General features: G+C 41.4%; 1 protein-coding gene across 4 annotated transcripts in view; it reads left to right on the top strand.

The window, feature by feature from the left end:
• The window catches only part of TRAPPC9 (trafficking protein particle complex 9), a 494,648-nt gene that overhangs the window by 466,040 nt on the left and 6,377 nt on the right, over positions 1-22,231 (top strand). For all 4 annotated transcript variants that reach the window (XM_014965614.1, XM_014965611.1, XM_014965613.1 and 1 more), the window contains one exon: positions 16,558-16,781. In XM_014965614.1, coding sequence (XP_014821100.1) covers positions 16,558-16,781 — 224 coding nt within the window. The remainder of the gene's footprint in view (positions 1-16,557; positions 16,782-22,231) is intronic.

Raw genomic sequence — 22,231 nt, 5'->3', positions numbered from 1 at the left:
AAGGCAGTACGATAACTTGAAAAGCAACAATCCTAATACTGGCTCAGCTCATTAGTATAAACAACCTGCAGACGAACCTGAGCTATTTATTAATTAACAGCTGTATTGTTCTCCCTTGCAAATCTCAACAGAAAGGCCACTCCTGTGACTGCCCAGCAGAAATTGCTCAACTGTCAGAGCCAAAGACGGCAGGTGGTTTTCCAGGGCTCTCAATACAGTCTGTGTCATATTTTTATTGAGTGGGCAGGGAGGGAGATGGTGTTTGCTGGCTTTGATGGCAATTCACACTGTGGCCAAGCAATAGAGCTGTGCTTGCAAACGATCCAAGCGAAGATTAGAGTCTCCAGCCCCAGACAATGCATATTCTCATACAGGATTCAAGTATTTAGGATTGTTTTGATAGGATGGTAAGTCCAGGTAAGGCAAATTGTTGCTCAGTGTAGGCAAATCAGGCAAATCAGATCATGGAACAAAGATTTCAGGGGACTGCAAGAAAATTAACCTCCTGCTGATCTCAGATGGGAGTTTTCCAGAATGATTTTTGCCATGATTTCTTTCAAATATTTAGATGTATTGTTGGGGTTATTGTGATTTCATGGATTCACAACGCACGAGAAAATATGCGCATGAAATACTCCTGCATTTGCAGGGGAAAGGCTGATAGAGCAAACATAGCCTTTTTTCCATCTCCATGTCAAATAGAAATAGTCCAGATATAACTAGACCTCATACTTTTAGGCATAGAAAGCTGTAGTGTCACAGGTTGGAGTCCTTCAGGACAGGCATACTTTGGAAGAAAATTCTAAACTTAGTGAGTGGTGGACAGGGATGGACAAGGGATATATGAAAATGCCCAAGATTTGAAATTAGTTCAATGACTCTCAAATAAGTGGGTCAATGGGCAAAGGAAGCCAACATCGTAGAAAGTGTATGATGGAGCTCTATGTATAGATGGCTACTAGTAAATAATAGTAAATCAATTAGCTATCTTAACTTGATACCTGGAGTGAGTGATTACGTGTATTTCTCTATAAACCTGCTGGATGCATACGTGGATAATTATACATATCGTGAGTTCAGCAAAATGCTAATATTAAATTCAGAATAAATGCTGGAGGCCCAAATGCAAAAGCTGTACAGAGAGTGTACAGGTATATTAATTACAATTATCTTATGTGTCATAAAGCTGGAAGAGCCTTCCTTTCTAAACCGCCAAAATGTAGGCAGGAAAAATAATTGTTAGAAATTATCCCCATGGATCCCTATCAGAAAATATCCCCATGAATTTTTGACTAGGTTAATTACTGTTTACTCACAGAAGATGTAACTACAACTCATAATTTGTTAACGAAACTGCAGCTTACATTTTGTGAACCAAGGGCTTGTTCCTAGGTTGGAAAGAGGTTGACTACTCTGTTAATTTTTTTCCTCATTCTCACTTCTCTGAACTTTTTTAATCATGTTTTCTCATTAGCGGAATATACTTGATTAACTCACTCGTTTAATGAGGTGCTTTGGGATGGTAAAGACAGCAGCCCATTCTGCTGGATGACTTTGAGATGTTAAAAAAATAAATAAAACTTGTAAGTGCCAATATATCTCCTGTTGCTCTTTACTGGTAGTTGTTCTTTGATGTGAGAGAAAATTCAGTTCCAGCTTAGTGTCCAGCTTAGATTTTCGGATTGTTGTTAATAACAATTGTTGGCAGAGTGTGGCAGATGCTGGCTTCTTTTCTTAGACAAATACTTAAATTAACTAAGAGCAGGTCAAGCTTGCCTGATTTTCGAGTAATTAACAATTTTATTAGTTTTTTATCCTGCTTTTTAGAAAGAAGGTAGTGATATTAATTTAAATCAGATCTCAAAGAAAAGTGTCAGAGGAAATGGACCTTTACTCCTACAAAGCATTTTATACTTGAGGCTGTCATACTCCAAAATGTAAAAATGGAGCCTAGCTACAAATAGAATTGGGACAACAAGAGGATGGATGCTCTGGTTGGGTTTTGTATGATTCATGTCATTAAAGACAACTGGAATTGATCTTTCCTGTCAAAGACAATTCTCCACTATTTTTCCATAATTTCTCAGTGTTTTGTTTTCTGGGGCTGCTGCTTCTGTGCTTGTGTAAGAAACCTGAGAGCAGTGTTAACTTGATTGCATTTTATGGTAACAAAGATCTTGGCTCAGCATTTTTAAGACTGGGAGTGAGTCCTTTTTGTCCTGAAAGTCGAGTGGTTGAAGTTCAGTGTGCTCAACATCTGTATGTCACTTCAACAGCTGGCAACCTCCTTGTGGAGCATCTGCTTGCGATTACAGCTACTTTTCGTTGAGGCACATTGAATGTGGCATCTAAAGGGCTCTTTGCATACATGGAGATTTCACTGGTCATTATGTGACAAAGTGATTCTTTAAGAGCAGAGATTTTGCCTGTTTTCACACAGAGACTGGTACACTGTGGTTGCTGTCAGAGGCAAATGCAAGAGACATTAAGAAATGGTAAAGAACAATGTGGAGAGAGAGGAAAACAGGGAAGAAAAGAGCAAAGTTCTGCATCTGTAGATATCTGAGTTTCTAAAATGATCAAACTCAACTTTATAGATTTTGAATGCTTTTTATTGTTTTGAATGAGATGCTTCACTTTAAGATTTTTAAGATGTTTTAAGATTTATGCTGTTTTTAGAACCTTTTCAAAGTCACACCTCTGAAAGGTGAGTTCACACATGAATTTTTCAGCTCTGATTTTTTTGTTTGTTTGTTTTCATCAGGGATACTCTATTGACCAATTTGGTATCTAAATCTCATGAAATCTCATCCTGCTTCTACCCTATTAGCCTGTAACTATGTGCTTTTATCACTAGATATGGCTCAGGAACTTCAGTGATACCTTTATGAAAGAAGTAATAACTGGGATTTGACCAGTGATCTTCCCAAATTACCATCTTATGATGTCTGTCATCTCTCAAGAAAGAATTTTAAGAGATTCTTATTGACTAGGCTCAAGCAAGAAATCTCTTCAGAGAAAAGCCCGTGAGTGGTATACTATAGGTGATTATATAGCCATGGACAGGAGGCTGAAGCCACCTGCACTGATACTGTATTCCAGCAATAACATCTGACACTGTGGGTCAGGACGTTTTGTTGACTCATACTAACATCTGTGAAGATTGGATTCATCTATTCCCTTCCTCAAAAGCATCTCTTCTTTGAATCGCTTATGCCGGGTCAAGCTGGATGTCCTCTGCTTCTCCTCGTGCATGTAGTGCAGTTGGCTGTCTCCTCCTTGCCCCATCCTCATTTGTTCTCAGATCATCTGGGAATACCATCTTTAGTTGGAGAGCAAAGTAAGAGCTCTTTGGATGTTCACAAACACATACCAGCAAGCTCTTACATTATGATCTGCTAAGCCTGGTGCCAGTACTGAGTCCCATCTTGGAGAACAAGGGCTCGTGGTGCAAGTGCTTGACCACTGAACCTCAAGGGAGCTAAGATTCACAGCTGAAGGTTGCTAAAGCTCACAGTCAGGTCTCTGAATGTGACTGAAAGTTGTTTTCTTCTTACTCCCATCCTGACATTTGGCATCCATTGTGAAACTTTGAGCCAGGAACCACATAGTCTATATTCTTCGAGTAAGCTCAGTTGTACACTGGTTTACAAAGGGGACTATAATATCTGCTCAGGAGCTTTATGGAAAAATAGTTCAATTCTGTTGTCTCTTGTTACTGCTTCCTCATAGCTGTTTATCCGGTTGTCACGTTCTCCTGTGGTCTTCCCACTAAGCATGCTAATGCCATTGATGGAAACGGATGAGAGAGAACTTCATTTGTTTTAGAGAGTTTTCCAGGAGAGGGCAGCCATAGTTAATTCTGGGTCAGTTCATGTAATACAATGAGAATATAGATTACTGGCAGCGTTTGGCTGTGACGGTCTATTGCCCAGCATGGTTTGTGTGCTTAGTTCTTTTAATTTGTTCTTTTGTTTGAATTGCAAGTGCGTAAAAGATAGACTTTTTCACAAATTAATGCTGGAAAAGACAAACCACATAATAGAATGGTTAACTCCCAATGCCCTGTACTTGCTGAAACCTCGAATGCTCTTGGGAAAAGTTTCCATTATTTGTCACTGTTTGCTTTATATACTTTCCAACCAGCTCATAAGCTTTTCTTCACTCTCTTACTTCAAAAATATTTATGGAAAAGCATAGCCCAAACTCTTGCTAAAGACCTGGAAATTTCAGGAAAATGTTTCCCTTGCACTGAAAATCTTTACTTCTATAGGAGCTTAGAAAGGATCGGGGCACAATGATCCTCTCTCCTCTCCTGTTTTACATCATGAGGCAGCCTATTCCAATGCTTCATAATGCTTTTGGTGAAGAAGATTTTCCTAATATCCAATCTAAACCTCCCCTGGTAAAGCTTGAGGCCATTTCCTCTTGTCCTATCCACAAAATGATGCATGAATTCAGAGGTAAAAACTAAGGAAGCAATGAAGTCTTTCTATGTATTGAATTTTGAAGACTTTTAGCTTCAATTTTGTCAATTTTTTCAACTTCCTATGCTTTACAACCTCTCTTAAACCTGCCTGGATGCGCTCCTGTCCAACCTGCTCTAATTGAACCTGCTTTGGCAGGGGGGTTGAACTGGATGATCTCTGAAGGTCCCTTCCAACCCCTACCATTCTGTGATTCTGTGATTCATTTTTTTTGGCATTCCACTGATGTGTCTCAAACGTACACACATAATCTCAAAACACACAAACCATTGAAAGATTGCACCAATGAGATGTTGCAGTGTCGCTTTGCCTGGCTTGGAGGGTGAGGAGTTAACAATTTCTCTTCTCTGCTTATGCCTCTGTGGGTCTCTAGAAGGTAGAGCAGACACAATAGTGTGTCTGCAGATGAGCTGATAGCTCTGGCCAGTCTGTGTGCAGAGCCTTGTGCAAATAATTCTTAGAAAAGAGACCTAATCAGCGGCCGTGCTACACTGATTTGCACATAATTGTATCTGTCTTTTAAAAGCCAAAGATAAAAGGGCAGAATTTGACACCTGCTCATTGCTCATTTTTCCGGCGGCTGGGCAGGCTGGAGCGCGGTTGCAGGGTTTGAGAGAGGAGCAGTTTTGCCACCCGAATGGCCAATTAAACGCAGAAAGAGGTTTGCAGGAATGCTTTGTAGCCCTTGACAGGTGAAGCCCAAGGCATGGCTCACAGCCTTGGGTATGGAGGGGATTGAATTTTTTACGCTCAGTAGCTGAACTCAGTGGTTTTCTTTTCTTCTCTCCACCCTCCAATCCCCCCCCCCTCTGGCCCCCAATATTTAATTTGTAATTTTATTTTAACCCAAAGTTTTCATCCTCTCTGAACTTCACCATACTCCTATCTCCGTTTCTTCAGAATCTGGTGATGGGGAAGGAAGAGTTTCTGGGCTCTTACTTTAACTCTCTTATCAAAGAGTTCTCCTTTAAATAGCATGATTTTTATTTCAATTTACTTTTTCTTATGATTTGGTTTCCTTTTAGCCTCTCTCTTCCTTCCTGCATGTCCTATAAATCCTCAGGTTTTATGTTCAGTTTACTGTAAGGCAGTATTCCTGTAAGGAGTTGGTACCTTGATGAGCCAGCATGGGGATTTTGAAAGCTTACAATTAAGATGTTTTTCTCTATCTTCTGGAAGTCACCTTCCCTTCTCAGTTCTATTGGGTAGCGTATGCATTTATTTCTGCTCCCTAAAAACTCCTGTTGGCTCTTCACAGGACAGATTAAGTCCTCCTTAAAATGGCTCAGTGTCCCCATTTGGAAAGCTGGTACATTGCTCACTTCTTTGCCTCACCAGATAGATTGAGATTTGATATACAAATACATATTTTTTTTATTTTTTTAAATATTTTGTTTAAGGTGATTTCTTTCATTGTGTCTATTTCTCTAGCAGTGCTGGCTGGACATCCCAGGTAAATAGGTCTGTGTAATTCTAGGTGCCATACAAATTTTTCTCCTAAGCTCTTAGGAACGTGAGTGTTGTCGCTAAGAGCTTATAGTCTAGTATTATATATACACATAAGTATGTGCATGTATATTTATTTTATATATATGGTATAGAAGTATGTAGGTTATATGAAACAAAGGTTATCAGGTAAGAGAAATTTGGAAAATAGTATAGCAGAATAATAGGAGAGAAGTAGTTTTGCATGCAAGGTGTAGCCCATAGGTAGCAGTGAGCACAACTTGCAATTAGATAGCAGGTTTCTGTGTTACTACATGACCTCAGCAACAGGTTTCAGCTTGCACAGGAAAAGTTGGGTCAGTGCAAGGAGATTTAGCCTGGGCTGAGCTTTACTGCTAGAGCTGAAAAGTGGGCAAGTTGGGAATGATGTTTCTGCAAGGTGCCATGTGGACATAACCAGGTTATAGACCTGCAGGATAATCTTTGGAGCAAGGTCTTCAGTGGCTTAGAAAGGCTCTAGTTGGGAGGTGTGAAAAGCAGAGATGAAGAGATTTTAATTGTTAAGGCTCATAATCCAATTAGATCTTAGACAAGGGTTTGGCAATGTAGGCAGAGTGAAAAGGTCAAATTTGGAGATGTTTTGTAGAAGGTGGCATCAGGATTTATTCACAGACTGGAGGTGTGAGTCATGAGAGAGAACAGATCAAGTCAAAGAGAAAGCCAAGATTGGCAGGAAAGAGTCTTATTTTATTTCTGAAATTAAGACAGGTATGGAGAGGAAACGACTTCATGAAAAATTCAGGAGCGAGGTTTTGAGCATGTTCAGTTTTAGCAAGTAGTAAATTATTAACAGAAAGATGTCAGAGAGAGGCCTAAAGTTGTTTGGGTTGATGACTCTAGGCTTAAAGATTTCTTGTTTTCAGTAAGTTTGATTGTTATTTGTGTGTTCATGTCCTGTCTAACAAGGAAGAATATGGATTTGTGTCACCGAGGATGACTGAAAACTTCCGTCTACATGTATCTATTAGTGCAGTTCCAGTGTGTGTTCAAATTTGGTTTTGAGACAGGTCATGATATGGATGGTCAGGATGAAGAAGTTGTAGCACCATAGTAGGCTCGTTAGTTTCTAAGTCATATCTATCTGGTTTACTGCCTCATGTCTCAATGCAAAAGTGGCAGAATGGACTAACCATGTATTGGGAAAATAGTAAAAATTTAATTCAACCCACGGGTAAGTCAAACAACTTATGAAATACGCAGTGATTGAAATTCAAACAAACTTCATTAAGAATATGAGAATGTGTCCATTTTAGTGGGTGCCTCTGCTTTTGAGCCACTCTGGTCTGTAGACATTAGCCACATGTCGTCTGGAAACCACACGTCACACCTTCCCCGCGTGTAAACCTGGGGTTGTTTAATATCTCTCATTTAGCTCAGCTCATTGCGTTTCAATCATGGTTGGGCTAAAGAAGGCCCGGGAGGCTCAGTGTCCCTAGTGCTCATATTTACACAGTTACTGCAATGTGGTAAATCATCTACCTGCCTGTTATTAGGGGGTTATATATTATCTTGTACCAGGCTTTGGCTGCTCTACAAGGATGCAAAAATTCTTAGGGCCCAGACATCTCATGTGATATTTCCTGGTTCTTCTTCAAGACAAGCATGGAAAATGGGTCATGTACCCATTGTTTTTCTTTAAATAATCAGCATCGCTTTTTTTTTTTGCTTTCCTAAAGCATCCTGCCCCTGTGTCTCTACACATCTGGGCATGGAGATAACCTGCTCTGTCAGCTCTCTTCTCATCTGCATTTGAGTTCCTTCTGCTTCAGACGGTATATTGCATATTTCATCATACAGAAGCCCCAAATACTCCTCAAATATGACAATTATACTACACATAGGAATAATTTAAGTAGGAATTTTAAAAATAGCTACCTGTTAGGTACAATCCCTTGTCTGTCTGAGAGTCCAGAGCACTACTGTGTGCCTGTTGAATAGATAATGTGGAAAATACTGTTTCCACTTAAAACAGTAGAAAATCCAGAAGAACAGTTTCCACTTCAATCTTGCCATATTTAGGGAGACTTTAGGTAAGTAGATTGTGTGATGAATTCCACATATTTAACTTTGCATTCACAGAATTGAGCACAGGAGCCTAGATTGGTGTCTCTGCTGTTAAGTAGGCATTACTTCTTTTGTGACCATGGGCTGGCTCATTCCTATCTCCATAGGGAATGTGGCACAATCACCACCTTTAACACTGATTTCTAGAGCAGATAACACTCCCTGGAGGTCTCCAACTTACTTGTGGAGTGTCTAGGCTAAACCTGCTTTGACAGATTCCCGAACCAGCACAATAGGGCTACAGGCTCTTTTTTTACCATTAACTTTTCAGCCCCAAGTCAGAAAATCTTACAAAGGTTGCATGACACCTTTAAAAATCTTCTCTGCAGAGGGAGAGGTCTGTCTCACATCCATCACTGCAGAATCGAAGAAGGAAGGAGAAAATTTTAAGTCTCATTATGCAAAGAGTGAGGAATAAGGTGATTTTCTTTCAGTAAGCTATAGGTATTATTCATGACCTGCAGTGGTTTTGCACAAACCTTTCAGTATAGAAAAAATAGTGTTATATGATCTATTCTAAGTTTTGTTTAAATGTAATATAGGGTCCTGTTTCCCCTTTCTTTTTTTTTTTTTTTCTCCCTGCAAGGCAGGGTAAGAATATTCTGAAAGTAGTCCTGCCACAAAACAAAACAAAACCCTATAGAAATAAGGTTTTCAGTAACCTAAAGTAACATGCAAATACAGGGAATGTGAAATTTCAAAACACGGGCATACAGTATATTCCAGGCTGACCTTCTAGCTGTGTAGCAGATAATCAAAAGAAGTTTCCTGCAAGCTTGCTTGTGATAAATAGATAAAAAGGGGTTGTCCCACATTCAGAAATGATACTATTTAAGCAAGCTGGGGCTACGTCATCGACTATTTTAAAATAAGTCAAAAGGAGTTCAGGCTCACTGGAAAAGACGGAGCTTTGAGAATTTTGAAAACACAGAGCTTTGAGAATTTTAGAATTTAAAAAAAATCTAAATGCCTTTGAGCATTTAGATTAGGACCGGACACAAGCGGTGCAAACTCAGAAGTGATTTTCACTTTGATAGCAAATTGGGCAAGTCACCAAATGACAGTTTGTCTTGGCTGCCAGAGGAGAAATGAGACGAGCAGGTGCCATCCACGTGCCAGTGATTTCACGGGGCGGGAGGGGAAATGTCTATCATCAAAGGCATGTGCAAAATAAAATAACTCGTAGCAAAACTAGAGAGGCTGAACTGAACAACTCATTTCTTAAATCCGTGGTTAATGTGCATTCAGGTTCGCTGGTTTAAGATCCCAAGCAGAAATTGGAGGCAGTCAATCTGCAGAGCACTAGACACGTTCACACTGTTCTTTTCAGCTAGCATGACCCTGGTACGTAGAGTTAATTGAAGAATATTATACTACATCTAAATGTTTATAGCTGAGATCAAGTAGCACTGATCACGTGTCTGCCAAGGGTAGATTTGGAGATTAAAATTGGACATAAACGTTATACTGATTTGGAGGAAGGCAGCCTACTCAATCCAAGTGGACAAGGTTGAAAAATCCTTCTGCAAGCGAGTCCTACGGGGAAGCTGCAGCACCCGCCGTCCGTTGTCATCACAGAGTTAAGAACAGACACAAACTCCAAACAATTTGGCAAGAACGATAATGGGACCAGTCGGGATCTGTCATCAGCATACTGGCCACTGCAAAAGAGTGATTAAATAGGAAGACACAGACAATTATCAAAGACTAATTGCTTATTGTTGCTAGAACTATATTTTAAATGTGTTTTTCTTTTTAATTGCTTTTGGAGCGAGTAAAGTGTGTCCTTAATTCAATCGTGAAATGTTTGGGAATGGGAAGCCTGCCAGGAATGAGGCAGCTCAGAGGTCTTGTGGAAGCAATTGCCTCTTTCACTAGCCTGTATTCATGTTCAGTTGTCCCATCTTCTGCCAACTTTCCTGTTTTCAGGTCCGTGCCCCCGTGTCAGCTGAAGGTCTCCGGGCTGTTGGTACTTGCGGGAAGTTGCACTAGTTTGTTCCTGTCTTTTCCTGTATTTTTTTATTCATCCCTGTCCAAGGGCCAAAGAGGGTCTCTCTTCAGGGGGTAGGGGTTTTGGATGAGCAGATGCTGAGTATAAGGGCACTTTCTAGGACAGGACTAGCAGAGGTTGGCAAGGTGAGATATTCCTGCAATTTGAACCTGTTACAATACAAACATCTGTATACCTCTGTTACTATCAACAGCAAATAAATTATTCAGGGGATGGATTTGGCTCAGTATTGTGTTGGTGTAACAATGAGTGACCACAAGGATGCTATTCCAAGTCAAGATGCTCAGGTTCGGTGTGAGGAGGGGATCCAAACCACATACAGAAGCTTTTATGCAAATAGCTGCGAGGCTTTCGTGTTATTAAATAACCATTCAGCATTTTTGTGATGAGAGTGACAGGGAACACAGGTTTTATATTCATAGAAATGTCTTTTGCGTGGATGTATTCAGCTCTGAAAAGACTGCAGGACCTCGTAATGGACAAACAAATGTAACCAGTGCTGCATCTCTATGTGTAAATAATTTGCATGAATGGTTTAGAAAATGAAAGGGAGCCGGTCTGTGTGAGGGAGAACAAGTGGGAGGAGAGGAAACAGTGTTTAGATTCGTATATCGGAGGAGATACATAAGAAAATTCAAGGAACCTGTTGTCTTAACAGAATGCCATGTGTTGCCTGCCAGCTCCTCGGAGCAAGAGACTGAACCCCAATTAACAGGCTGCTAAAAATGTTGTTGACCTGATGTGCAGCGTGGGGGGGGGGCGCACAGGGACCTTGTTTGTTTGGAGAAAGGCAGGATCAGCTTGCTCTGTACAGAGTTTGCCTGTATTAGGTTTTTTTTCCTCCATTCTGATCTTTCTCCATCTGCATAATGAGTTAGATCAGAAATGGATAGAATTGTTCAGCCTATTTCTAAATGAATTATTTAAAAAAAAAAAAAAAGAATCAAAGAATCCTCTTTGCATTGTTCAGTTCCTTGCAAAATCCTGAACAAACACTCTTGCAGAAGAAGAAGAAAAAAAAAAAAGAAGTTGTTCCAGACAGAATGGCTGGCCCTTTCCTTGCTCTTTTAGGGCGATTAGAAGTAAAGTTGGCCTGGGCAGACGTTTTAATCAGCACTTTAGATTTAGCACAGAAAAACTGAATCATTCTGTGAGACTTTCTCTGCAGCCACTCTGGCTTGGGCTCTCAGTCTTTGGCTTTTCTCCACTGAAGCACCTGATGGGCATTATCTAGAGACATTCCTGCTCCTCTCCCCTCCTCAGACCGTGGCTCTCCCAGTTCACAGACCAAGTTGAGTAAAACTATTATTTTGGAACAGCTGTAACAGCACCAAAAATGGTTGATTGACTAAAATTCCCCTATCGCAGTACAGCTGAGCAAGGCTTGCTCCTTGGCTTCTCCTATGTGAGAAGTATTTACTCATTTGGGCATCTCATGCCTTGAGTTTTGTTGACCTACTTGTTTGTGCAAAGTTGTGCCTCCATGAGATGTTTGCTCAGTCTTAAGGCAGGGACCCGACTGCAGCGAATGGCAGAGACCAATGTGTCTGCTTCAGTTCAGGATTCAAAATCCACTTTAAAAGCAAATATCTAATGGAAATTTCTCCATCCCCCCCTGTAAAGATGAGCACAAACACCCTGCCTTCCTCTGCAGCCTGTTTTCAAAATCAACCCCAACTTGAGTGAGGAGAGTAAACATTGCTGGAATATGCATTTCCACCGAGATTAACCATGTATTTCTATGCTGCTTTCCAAAATTAAACTTTCACAGTGGCAAATAGGGAGTTGGGTGCGGAAATGCAATTAGCCATGATTCAGGACTCTTGACGTACAGGTGGGCCAAGGGGTTGCGGGTGTTTACACAGAAACTTGACAAAGTAGCAAGAGCAACTTACTGTGCAGTATCATGAGCAGAGCAAATAACACAAGATGTTAATAATATTTGGTATTCATTTCCAAGCTGCTCCTTTGGGTGATGTAGACAGAAGTGCACCTGGCAGGTGATGCTAAATGATGTTTCTCTTGTGGAATAGCGGTTTTCTTCTCGTTTGTAACATTCGTTCCCTTTTCTTAAGCATTTGAGATCATGAAAGACAGACACTATGTGAAATCTGATGTATTATTTTCATATAATGGTCTCCCAGGCATTGTGGTGTCAATAAGCATCACCTATCAACTGGGCCGTGAAGTAGTTTTTCCAACTAAAAGTTGGATTCATCGAGATCTTAAAAGGCTTGGCTAAGGCCATCAGTCAAAAAACAAGGCTTTCCAGTCACCCTTCTCACCCATTCTTTTGATGATCCTAAGGGTCTTTTCCAACCTAAATGATTCAGTGATTCTCAGAGGCTTGTATCATCCTCATCCTCTGCCTTCCAAAATGTGTTGGACGTTTTCTCCCTTGGTACAACGATTGCTTAGGGAAGGTCCTAGGGATAAAATACCCTGTGCTTCCTCGGAGCCGTCCCGTGCGTGGTCACAGGTGTGGGGTAGAGACTGTGTCTTTCCTTTTGTCGTGGCTATCGAGCTTTGCAGGGTGATGCTGGCACCCAAGGATGCCTCCATAGTGGATGTGTAGGTAAATGAGCAGGAAAGGAGTGAGATAAAGGGAGAGGTATAAAAAAGCAGCATTCTTTTGTCTTATTGAAGTACTTAAAAAAGGATTTAACTTATAATTAGAAGGAAACTGCTAGGTCTTTCTGCTTTTTTTTCCCCTGACAGCCAGAGTTTACATTTTCACCTCTTTTACGTAATTTATATATGCTTTTTGCATTAATCTAGTACTTCTAATTTTCATAAGGACTGTTTATCTTGTATCTGAATCTTTGGAATACGGGGATACAGCCACCAGTGTCTTCTGTGCTAGTGACTGTATCTTCTGATTCAGAGCTCCTGTATACCCAAGCCAATAATGATTCACTCTCACAGCAGTGGTGTGAGCAGTCTCAGCTTTTATATGCCATCTGTGTGAGTGAGCTGAATCTGCAGAAATGGGACCCTGTGCACATGGCTTTTCCTCTGTTCATGGATGAAAATATTAAAGCAAATCCGTATGGTCCATGAGATGTTTTCTGTGTCAGGAAGGGAGTAAAACTGCCTGTCAAACCAAGCTGTTCTCTCTGATGAAAGGGGACTGTTTTTAAACACTCCTTTCCATAGTATTTTGCACGCCAGCCATGTGTGTTTTCTCATCTGACATCTCATTGAGATCCTTGGCTTCAGTACTGCAGGAGGGAAGGGTGTGCTGGAAGGGAAGGAAATAATCTCTCAATATGTACACAAGCACGCGTGCACACACACGCTCTTAAATCAATCTTAAATTAATTTAATATTTTTTTTTAGGAATGCAGAAGAAAATTAATCTGGTTGAGCCAAACTTAATTGCCTCCTTTCTGTTTGGATTTTGTGTTTTCACATTAAGATATTGGGAAGCAATGCTCTGAGCTATTGTTAGATATGAAGGTGGACACAGAGGGCAAAGGGTTCGTTTACAATTCCTAAAGCAGAGCATTGAATTTTAAAACTAAAAGGCAAGTTGATGAGCAGCTTGAAAAAGATTCATCCATTTAGCTTACTGGATATTTCTGAAGGTTCATGCTGGTCTGGGGACCTAACCGTTCTCACTAATACCCGCTGGCTGGAGGAACCAGAAAAAAAAGGGAGGTTTTTAGTGCATTTTTTTTAAATGAAAGCACTTATCTTGCAGGCAGAAGCTTGAAAACATAAACTGATATGAAGTCATGAATTTATATAAATGTATTTCTTTTGAAGGAAGCAACTGGACCTTCCTGTGGCAGGGAAGCATAAAAATTTTACGTGCACACACACTTTTTGTGTTTTGAACGAGTCAAGTCACTTAATCCCAGATGATGGGATTATAACCACTACTTCACCTCCATCTTGGGGAGGTGGGATCTTGGGGCAAGCCTGTCAGAAACAATTTGATCATGTTGGGCAGGAGACCCCATAACATTAGAGTGTGCTATTGCAAATGAAACCCAATGCTAAACAGGTTTTCTAGGCCTTTCCTAAAATGCAATGGGGATTATAACTTCCTGTCACAGAATGACAGAATTGTTGAGGTTGGCAGGGACCTCTGGAGGGCATGTGGGCCAACTGCCTGCTCAAGCAGGGCCACCTAGAGCCACTTACCAAGGACCATGTTCTTGAGCTTTCTAGTATCTCCAAGGATGGAGACTTCACAACCTCCCTGGGCAACCTGTGCCACCACTCAGTCACCGTCGAAGTAAAAAAAAGTGTTTCCTGGTGTTCAGAGGGAACCTCCTGTGTTCACTTTGTGCCCGTTGCCTCTGGTCCTATCACTAAACACCACTGGAAAGAGCCTGGCTCCATCCTCTTTGCACCCTCCCTTCAGGTATTTATATACATTGACACGATGCTCCCTGAGCCTCCTCTTCTCCAGGATGAACAGTGCCAGCTCTCTCAGCCTTCCCTTATAGGAAAGATGCTCCAGTCCCTTAATCCCCTTTGTGGCCCTTTACTGGACTCTCTCCAGCATGTCTGTACTGAGGAGCCCAGAACCAGACCCAGCACTCCAGGTGTGGCCTCACCAGTCCTCTTGCTGTCAAAAACTGGACATCTCCTTTAGAAAGGGAAATTTTGGCACAGAGACTGTTCTAATTGTGGGAGCAACATGGGGTTTGGATAGCTGCAGCTTGAACACTGCTGGATTTCTTTGTGCTCACTCTGCCGAGCCTCTTGTGTCTGGGACTTGCTGCTGCATTTGGGCAGCTTTGGTCAAGGAGGGGTTTTTGCAGAGTGATAGAATCATTTCAGTTGCAAAAGCCTTTAAGATCGTCAAGTCCAACCGTAAACCTAACACTAAACCATGTCCCTAAGTGTCATGTCTGCATGTCTTTTAAATACCTCCAGGGATGGTGACCACCACTTTCCTGGGCAGCCTGTTCCAATGCCTGGTAATGCTTTTGGTGAAGAAATTTTTCCTAATACCCTATCTACACCTCTCCTGGTTCAACTTGGGGCTGTTCCCTCTCATCCTCTCACTTATTACTTGGGAAGAGAGACTTACACCCACCTTGCTACAACCTCCTTTTGGGTAATTGCAGAGTAAGGCTGTGTAGCTCAGCCTTACTGACCTGGCCTCTCTAATAAATGTCCCTTTCTGAACTTGTTTCTTCTTTGGCTCTAGGTTTTTGGTTGTTTTTTTTTCCTTGGCTTTTTTTTTTTTTCTCCAATTGGTGTGCTAAATCTCATTCAGTTTGCCAGGCTAAAGGGCATCTAAAGAACATGCATCATTTTGTAGTTTTTTTGTCTAAGGCAACAAAACAAAAATAAGTATCGAAAAAAAAATCACTTTGGTGTGAAACGTTGGGGTTTTTTTCCCCATGAAAGCTCCTGAAGTATAAAAATAGTGTCTTTTCTTGAAGAGGAGATATTACTAATGTAAATCCAGTGCTGTTGGCAGAGGAATAATATGCTGTATGTCATAAGGCGAGCGACTGAGGAGGAGCTGGAGTGATCGAAATGCCTCATGGGCGTATGAGATTGTGGGGATAGGTATTCACAGGGAGGATGCTTTCTTACATGTGCCCAGGGCTTTCTCTTATCTCTGAACATGAACCCATAGTGAAATAGAAATGTTCCTGTATTAATAGTGCACTGGAGATAACCCCCATCTGAAAAATACAGTAATGCTGCACAACTGGGAACCCTTTCAGAGCAGGGAATTGGACTAGCAATTTCATAGCGTGTTGGTAATGAAACATTTCGGTTCTGTATAAGCAAATGGGCAAGGTTAGTGGACACATTACTCCAGCTGTCATTGTCCCAGCAGTAACCAATTTAGAGGCTTTATATTTTCTGCTATCCCAGTAAGGGAAAGAAAAGTAGAAAGTTAAAAATAGAAAACCCAGAATGAATTAAAGTGCAAAGAGTGAACAAGCTCGTAGTACTGCTGTATAATTTAAAAATCCCTTTTTTCCTTATAATCTGGACTGTAATATATGTATTACATTGCAAATTCTGGCAGTGTCTATCCCACTTCAAAAGGTCACCTCCATACAGGAGGATTTATTCTGGCTGTAACACGTGAACATGGGCATCCAGTGCTGGATCTATCTAGCCACCATTTATACTGATGACTCCTGTTTGCGTTTCCATTAATCGGATGCTGTTGATTTGCAGGAGAAGCATGAGAAGATGTCTGTGGCTTTGGCCTGGGAGGGAGGAGGTTAAAAAGATATCTTGGGGTGCCTGTGTATAGATCATCATTTTTTTTCCCCATAGCTTTTTTAACAGTTTTGGACAGATACTAGACCTTCAGGAGCTGCTTGTTGCAAGTAGTTTCCCTGCAGCGCTGCAGTGTTGGGTTTTCTTTCCTAAGGTTAACCCTCATGCACTCTTCGTTTCATTTAGTTTATCTTTTCCTGTTAAATTTACTAACGATCAAGATTGATATAGTTTCTAAAGCAGGAGTCCAACATAACGTGGAATTGTTTTCTTGATGTGCAGATATCCTCGTTGACGGCAAGCTTTGTGACTGCGACATCGTGGTGGACTGCAAAGTGGGGGACCCCATCCCGCTGGAGGTGAAGTTGACCAACTGGAGCAAACACAGCGTGGGGCCCTTCGCTCTCACCGTGACGCCCTACCAGGATTACCAAAACGGGGTGCACAACTATGAGCTGCAAGATGCTATCACCTTTGTGGGATCCAACACCTTCTACATTGATTCAGTAAGTCTTTCTGTCAAATGGATCACAATTCCAGATGTCGTGCGTTTGCAGAAAAGAGCTTCATTATTCAGTTGTGCGTTTTGTGTGGCAATGTGTGCTCCAGCCCAGAAAGCCAACCATATCCTGGGCTGCATCTCCAGCAGCATGGCCAGCAGGGCGAGGGAGGGGATTCTTTCCCTCTGCTTCACTTTGGTGAGACCCCACCTGGAGCACTGCATCCAGCACTGGAGCTGCCAACATAAGAAGGACATAGACCTGTTGGGAGTGTCTAGAGGAGGCCATGAAGGTGCTCAGAAGGCTGAGGCAACTCCCATAGGAGAACAGGCTGAGAGAGTTGGGGTTGTTTAGCGTAGCGAAGAGAAGGCTCCAGGGAGACCTTGTAGACCCCTCCAGTACCTAAAGGGGTTCCAGGAAGGATGGGGAAGGACTCCTTTTCAGGGGGTGTAGCGATAGGATAAGGGTAATGGTTTTAATCTGAAAGAGGGTAGTTTTAGATTAGATATCAGGAAGAAATTATTTACTCTAAGGGTGGGGAGGCACTGGAACGGGTTGTCCAGAGAAGCTGTGGCTGCCCCATCCCTGGAGGGGTTCAAGGCCAGGCTGGATGTGGGACTTTGAGAAAACTGGTCCGGTGGGAGTTGACCCTGCCCATGGCAGGGGGGGTGGAACTCAGTGATCTTTAAAGGCCCTTCCAACTCTAACCATTCTATGATTCTGTGATTTTAAGGCAGATTCATTTTTGGAAAGCACCACAACTATGGCAGCTATTGCTAAAAGTGCTGCTGGGTTTGGGGATAAAGAGTCATCTCTCTGAGATGGTTTAAGACTGTAATTTCCTTCATGTAAACCACTAGTAAACTATGAAAGACAGTAACTTTTGGTCACTCCAGATCTGACTAAATGTGAATGAGGAACCTAGATAAAATGTTTAATACCATATTGCCAGTCCCTTGAGCCTGTGCAGCCTGCAGTAATAGATTTTAAGTAACTTTTTCTCTTTAGTACATAAGAAATATTCCCCAGGCTGAGCCGAGGAACTCAGCAAATCAGTTTTAGTCAAGTCCTGAGGAAATGCAACAGACTGCAAAAAGAAAATGCTAAACATTAATGACCAATATGATGTCCCGGTTCATTTCCTTGTCGCCTAGCACACTCTTATAAAACCATAAAGAAAAATAGAAAACATGCTTAAAATGAGACAGAAAAGTCCCTTTTTAGAACAAATGAGATTTTTATTTTTCTCTCAAATTCTTCCTTAGAAAATTCAAGTCTAGGAGCTCTTGCTTCTAAGGCAGGACACTGAAAATACAGATAGAACTACTGTCTCCCACATCCTTCCCAAAAAAACAGAAACAAGAAAAATACAGGAATGAAAAACGTATGGACAGTACTGCAGAGTAGAATAAGCAGTATTTCTGGTAACTTATAAAATAAACATGAAGAAGAGGGTGAGTGTATGGGATTGTGCTTAGGACCTTTGCTTAGGTCAGCTTTTCGGACGGCTAATAAAATGTACCTGTCAAAACTGAGTATTTAAGTGAACCTTAGTAAGAAAGAAATTAAAGGTTAACCACGGGGATATTCAACGTGCATATTTTTCAATTACGCATCGTGGGAAGAAAATATTTCAAAAAAGCTAATGAGCATGGAATACACCATCAACTTGAGTTTTAATGGGGGCTAACTATAGTCTTAGCTGAATAATTTAAATATGTCAACAGAAATAATCAAGAGATGGCTTTCTTTGCCTCTCTTTCTGACAATGTGGATTTTTTTAATCAGCGTGGCAGTGTTTGGATGCCCAGCTGCCGAAGGGCCTGACCCTTCAGGCTAATGAGGGAAAAGGGAGATGTCAGTGTGATGTATTCTTACCTTCTGATTGAGGCTCCTACAGGGCAAAAAGTCAGGAGGTCACATCTCTTGTGCCCAGGCAGCCTCCTCACACGTTATGGACCCTACTTTTGCCCCATTGCTCACTATGGTGACATTTCTCCTGTAAACACAGTCCCCGATCAGTTAAAAATAGAGTTGTTTTCTGCTATTGGTCCTCCTTTTCATCCAAAAAGGTGAAATGAAGAAAAATGTCCACTCTTAGACAAGAAGTGTTATATTTCACGGTATGTAGTATTGTTACTTCTCCTACACAGGCTCCCAGAGAAAATGCTTAGTCATATTTCTTTGAGGCATAGAGCCCTGATCATGGAAGAAAATTCTTCAAACAGTGTATCTAATGCTGTCAGAGGCCCTTTCATCCCCCATAATAACTAATTCAGTAATGGAAAAAAGATTTCAGAAAGCCGCACCTGTTTTGGGGACAAGAAGAAAGTCCTGGCTGGTGCATTTGATGCTTCGGGGAAGAATGAACACGCTCAGAATTGTGTTCATGCTCTGAGTTTGGAAGAAACTCGCTGGGTAAGACACTGAAGAAGCTCATGGTTGGGAGAGATGAAAGACATTCAGAGTTTCCTTTTTTCCAAATGAAAGCTGAGACACTGGACTCAGTACTTAATGGGGGCCTACAGGAAAGATGGGCACAAACTTCTCAGTAGGGGCTGTTGCGACATGACAACGGATAATGATTTTAAACTAAAAGAGGGAAGATTTAGACTAGATACAAGGAAGACATTTTTTACAGTGTGGGTGGTGAAACACTGGCCCAGGTTGCCCAGAGAGGTGGCAGATGCCCCATCCCCTAACACATTCAAGAGTTAGTTGGACAGGGCTCTGAGCAACCTGGTCTAGTTGAAGATGCCCCTGCTCATTGCAGGGGGGTTGGACTAGATGGCTTTCAAAGGTCCATTCCAACCCAAACCATTCTGTGATTCCCTGCTGGTGTAGCTCAGTGCAGCTCTGTCAAAGCTATTAAACATCTGCTCATTATTTTTATAAACTGGGGTCATGGGCACATGATTATTTTTCTTATTTAATTGAGGTGACCATTTTCCAGCTGCTTGTTTCTGCCCCTCTGCAGGAAGATGCTCCCCTCTTCCCCAGCAGACCAAGCTGGAGAGATGGTACGAGCATTTGTTTTCGTGCAAAGTTGGCCAGTTTAGCAAAAACTACGTTCGTCAGCAGTTTGAGCTAATTGGGCTGACTTTACACTGACACTGGCAAGGAGGTGGTGACATGATTTATTGCACTGCCGAGCTGGGTGGGAGGAAGGATGGAGGACTAGCCTGTGGTTTGGTGTGTCAGTAATGTATGGTCAAGAAGAAGTGGGAGCATCAGGTATTACAGCAAGAGAAGACAGCTCTCGTGCCCTGAAAATCTAGTCTCTTGTCACGCTGATGCAGAAACTACAACACTGTTGGTGCTCAACTGATTGTGATTTCTCTGGGGAAAAAAAAACCTAGGCCCCAAAATAAACCCCAAACCCCCTCTGCTTTCCTACATGTTAATTTCATTTTAAGCCTGGTGCTCAGCAAATCACAATTATTTTTATTTCCAGACTAAAAAGTTTCAAATCAGCTTCTGCTGCTATCTGGAAGACAGGGGATATATACAGGAATTTTCAGCATGCACATGCTGCTTCGCAGTGTGAATGTAAATTGTTTAAAGGGTGAAAGTCACACGATTTTGTATTTCTCTTTCTGGCGGTTCGAAGTCCATGTTAGATGATTTATCTTGGAAGTAAGGTAATGAGTGCTTATTCACCTTTTTGCGCTCTTACTTCAATTCAGTGCAGCAGCCTGGGTTTGTGTCACAAAGTCCCTGCTGGGATATACTACTTCAAAAAGCAAATTCTTTTACTGAAGCTTTTAAAGGACGTTGAGATATTTCCATGCATTTTATATTAAGTAAAATCTTTATTTTTATTACAACTTCTAATTTGGTTAACCTAACCTTTCTGTGTCTGTGTTTAACAGAAAAAGTTGCCTTCATCAGTTATCATTTAGATAGTAGATGTTTTTGTTCAGTGTGGGGTTTTGAAACATGAGATAACGTGGTGGGCCCACACACATTAAAACACATTGCATTAATTTATCAATTTATTATTTTTTATCTCACTTCACAAACTGAAGTTTAGCTGAGGCCATATTGTTAAAAATTCTTAGTTCTTACCAATATCTTTTCTTTGACTAATTAGTTGATCAGACAGAGTTTCTTCTTGCCAAATTAAAAAAATAATATTATTTTTTCCATGGAGATTCCTGTAACTACCAGCAATTCATCTTTTTCTTGTTGTTCCTGCTTTTGCCATTACTATTCTCCAGCAGGCTTGGTTGTTTTTTTTTCCCTGTATGTGTGATCACGCACTACCTCAAGTGATTGGTAGTGGGAGATGAGGAGAAATTCATTAGTAGATGGTCATTTTGAATCAGCTCAGAAGCTATGATGAACATTTGCTCACTTCTGGCAGGTCCTCTGTGGCCCATCTGGAACAAATTAGTTTTCTTGGCACCGTTTTACTCACACTGTAAACTCTTTGGGGCAGCGAACAGTAGCTGGCACAAGCCCTAATCTCCAACTGAGCTCCCTAAGTACTACAGCAGTATAAATAAGTAGTAATTAGTTCTAAGCAATCACAGTCCCACATGGTAGCCTGAATCGGGGAAGGATTAGGATGGAGCTAGAAACTTAATTTTTCTTCTATCTCAGTGGAACAGAGGAGCAATGTGGGCATTTTTTTCTTGATTTCTCAGTCATGTTTTTGTAGGGTAGAAGCTTTCCATCTTGGGTCTCCACATAAAGGGTTTGGTGGAATTTTAGGAAAATCTCTTTTGACTCTGACTCGATTCAGCAAGTGTATGTTCAGTGGCACCCAGACTGGCACAACATATAAGCAGATATCGAGGCAGAGTGCCACTAGATGGAACGAAAATACAAATTTGGTCTGGATCAGGCACAAGTGTGTGATCTTCATGATTCTCACAGGTTGGCTGGATCATACATTGCAATCAGTGGGATGGTGTGTACTGTCAGCTACGGTAGGAAACATCTCACTTGCGTACACATCTGAACAAGTCACCCTGAGCTCCCTTCACAGGCAAAGGAGAGCGAGTCATCAAGATTTGATGGAGTTTAGTGGATATTTTAGCTCATTCCGCATTTGATGGGATGAGTCCTTGTGTTGAACAGCTGGCTCAGATGTGGACATCCACTTCACAGGCATTTGGGTAGATTCAGTTCCAGAGTGAGGCATCTGAATGAGTAGTTTTTACCATGGATGCTGGCCAGCTAAGCTCCCATTAGTCAATGGAGATGTAGTCTGCAGCCAGTAGAACCTGGCTTACCCTAATATAGACACCAGGGGTGAGATTCGGTTGCCTAAAAGTAGGTGTCTACCGTTATTTAAGTGTTGTGGGTTTCCCACGTGGCCTTAGTCTACTGCCAGAATTCCTGTAAATCATCCTGTAAATTGTGCCAGCCCTCTGCAGATGTGTCAGTGCCTTAGGTCATCCCAAATGTCATGAGGGCTTCTGTTTAAGCAGTTATCCTGAATCTATAGG

Source organism: Calidris pugnax, unplaced genomic scaffold (assembly GCF_001431845.1).
Source record: "Calidris pugnax isolate Ruff unplaced genomic scaffold, ASM143184v1 scaffold41, whole genome shotgun sequence".
NCBI lineage: Eukaryota > Metazoa > Chordata > Aves > Charadriiformes > Scolopacidae > Calidris > Calidris pugnax.
Note: the sequence above shows the minus strand (reverse complement) of the source record. Positions and strands in the feature narration are given on the sequence as shown.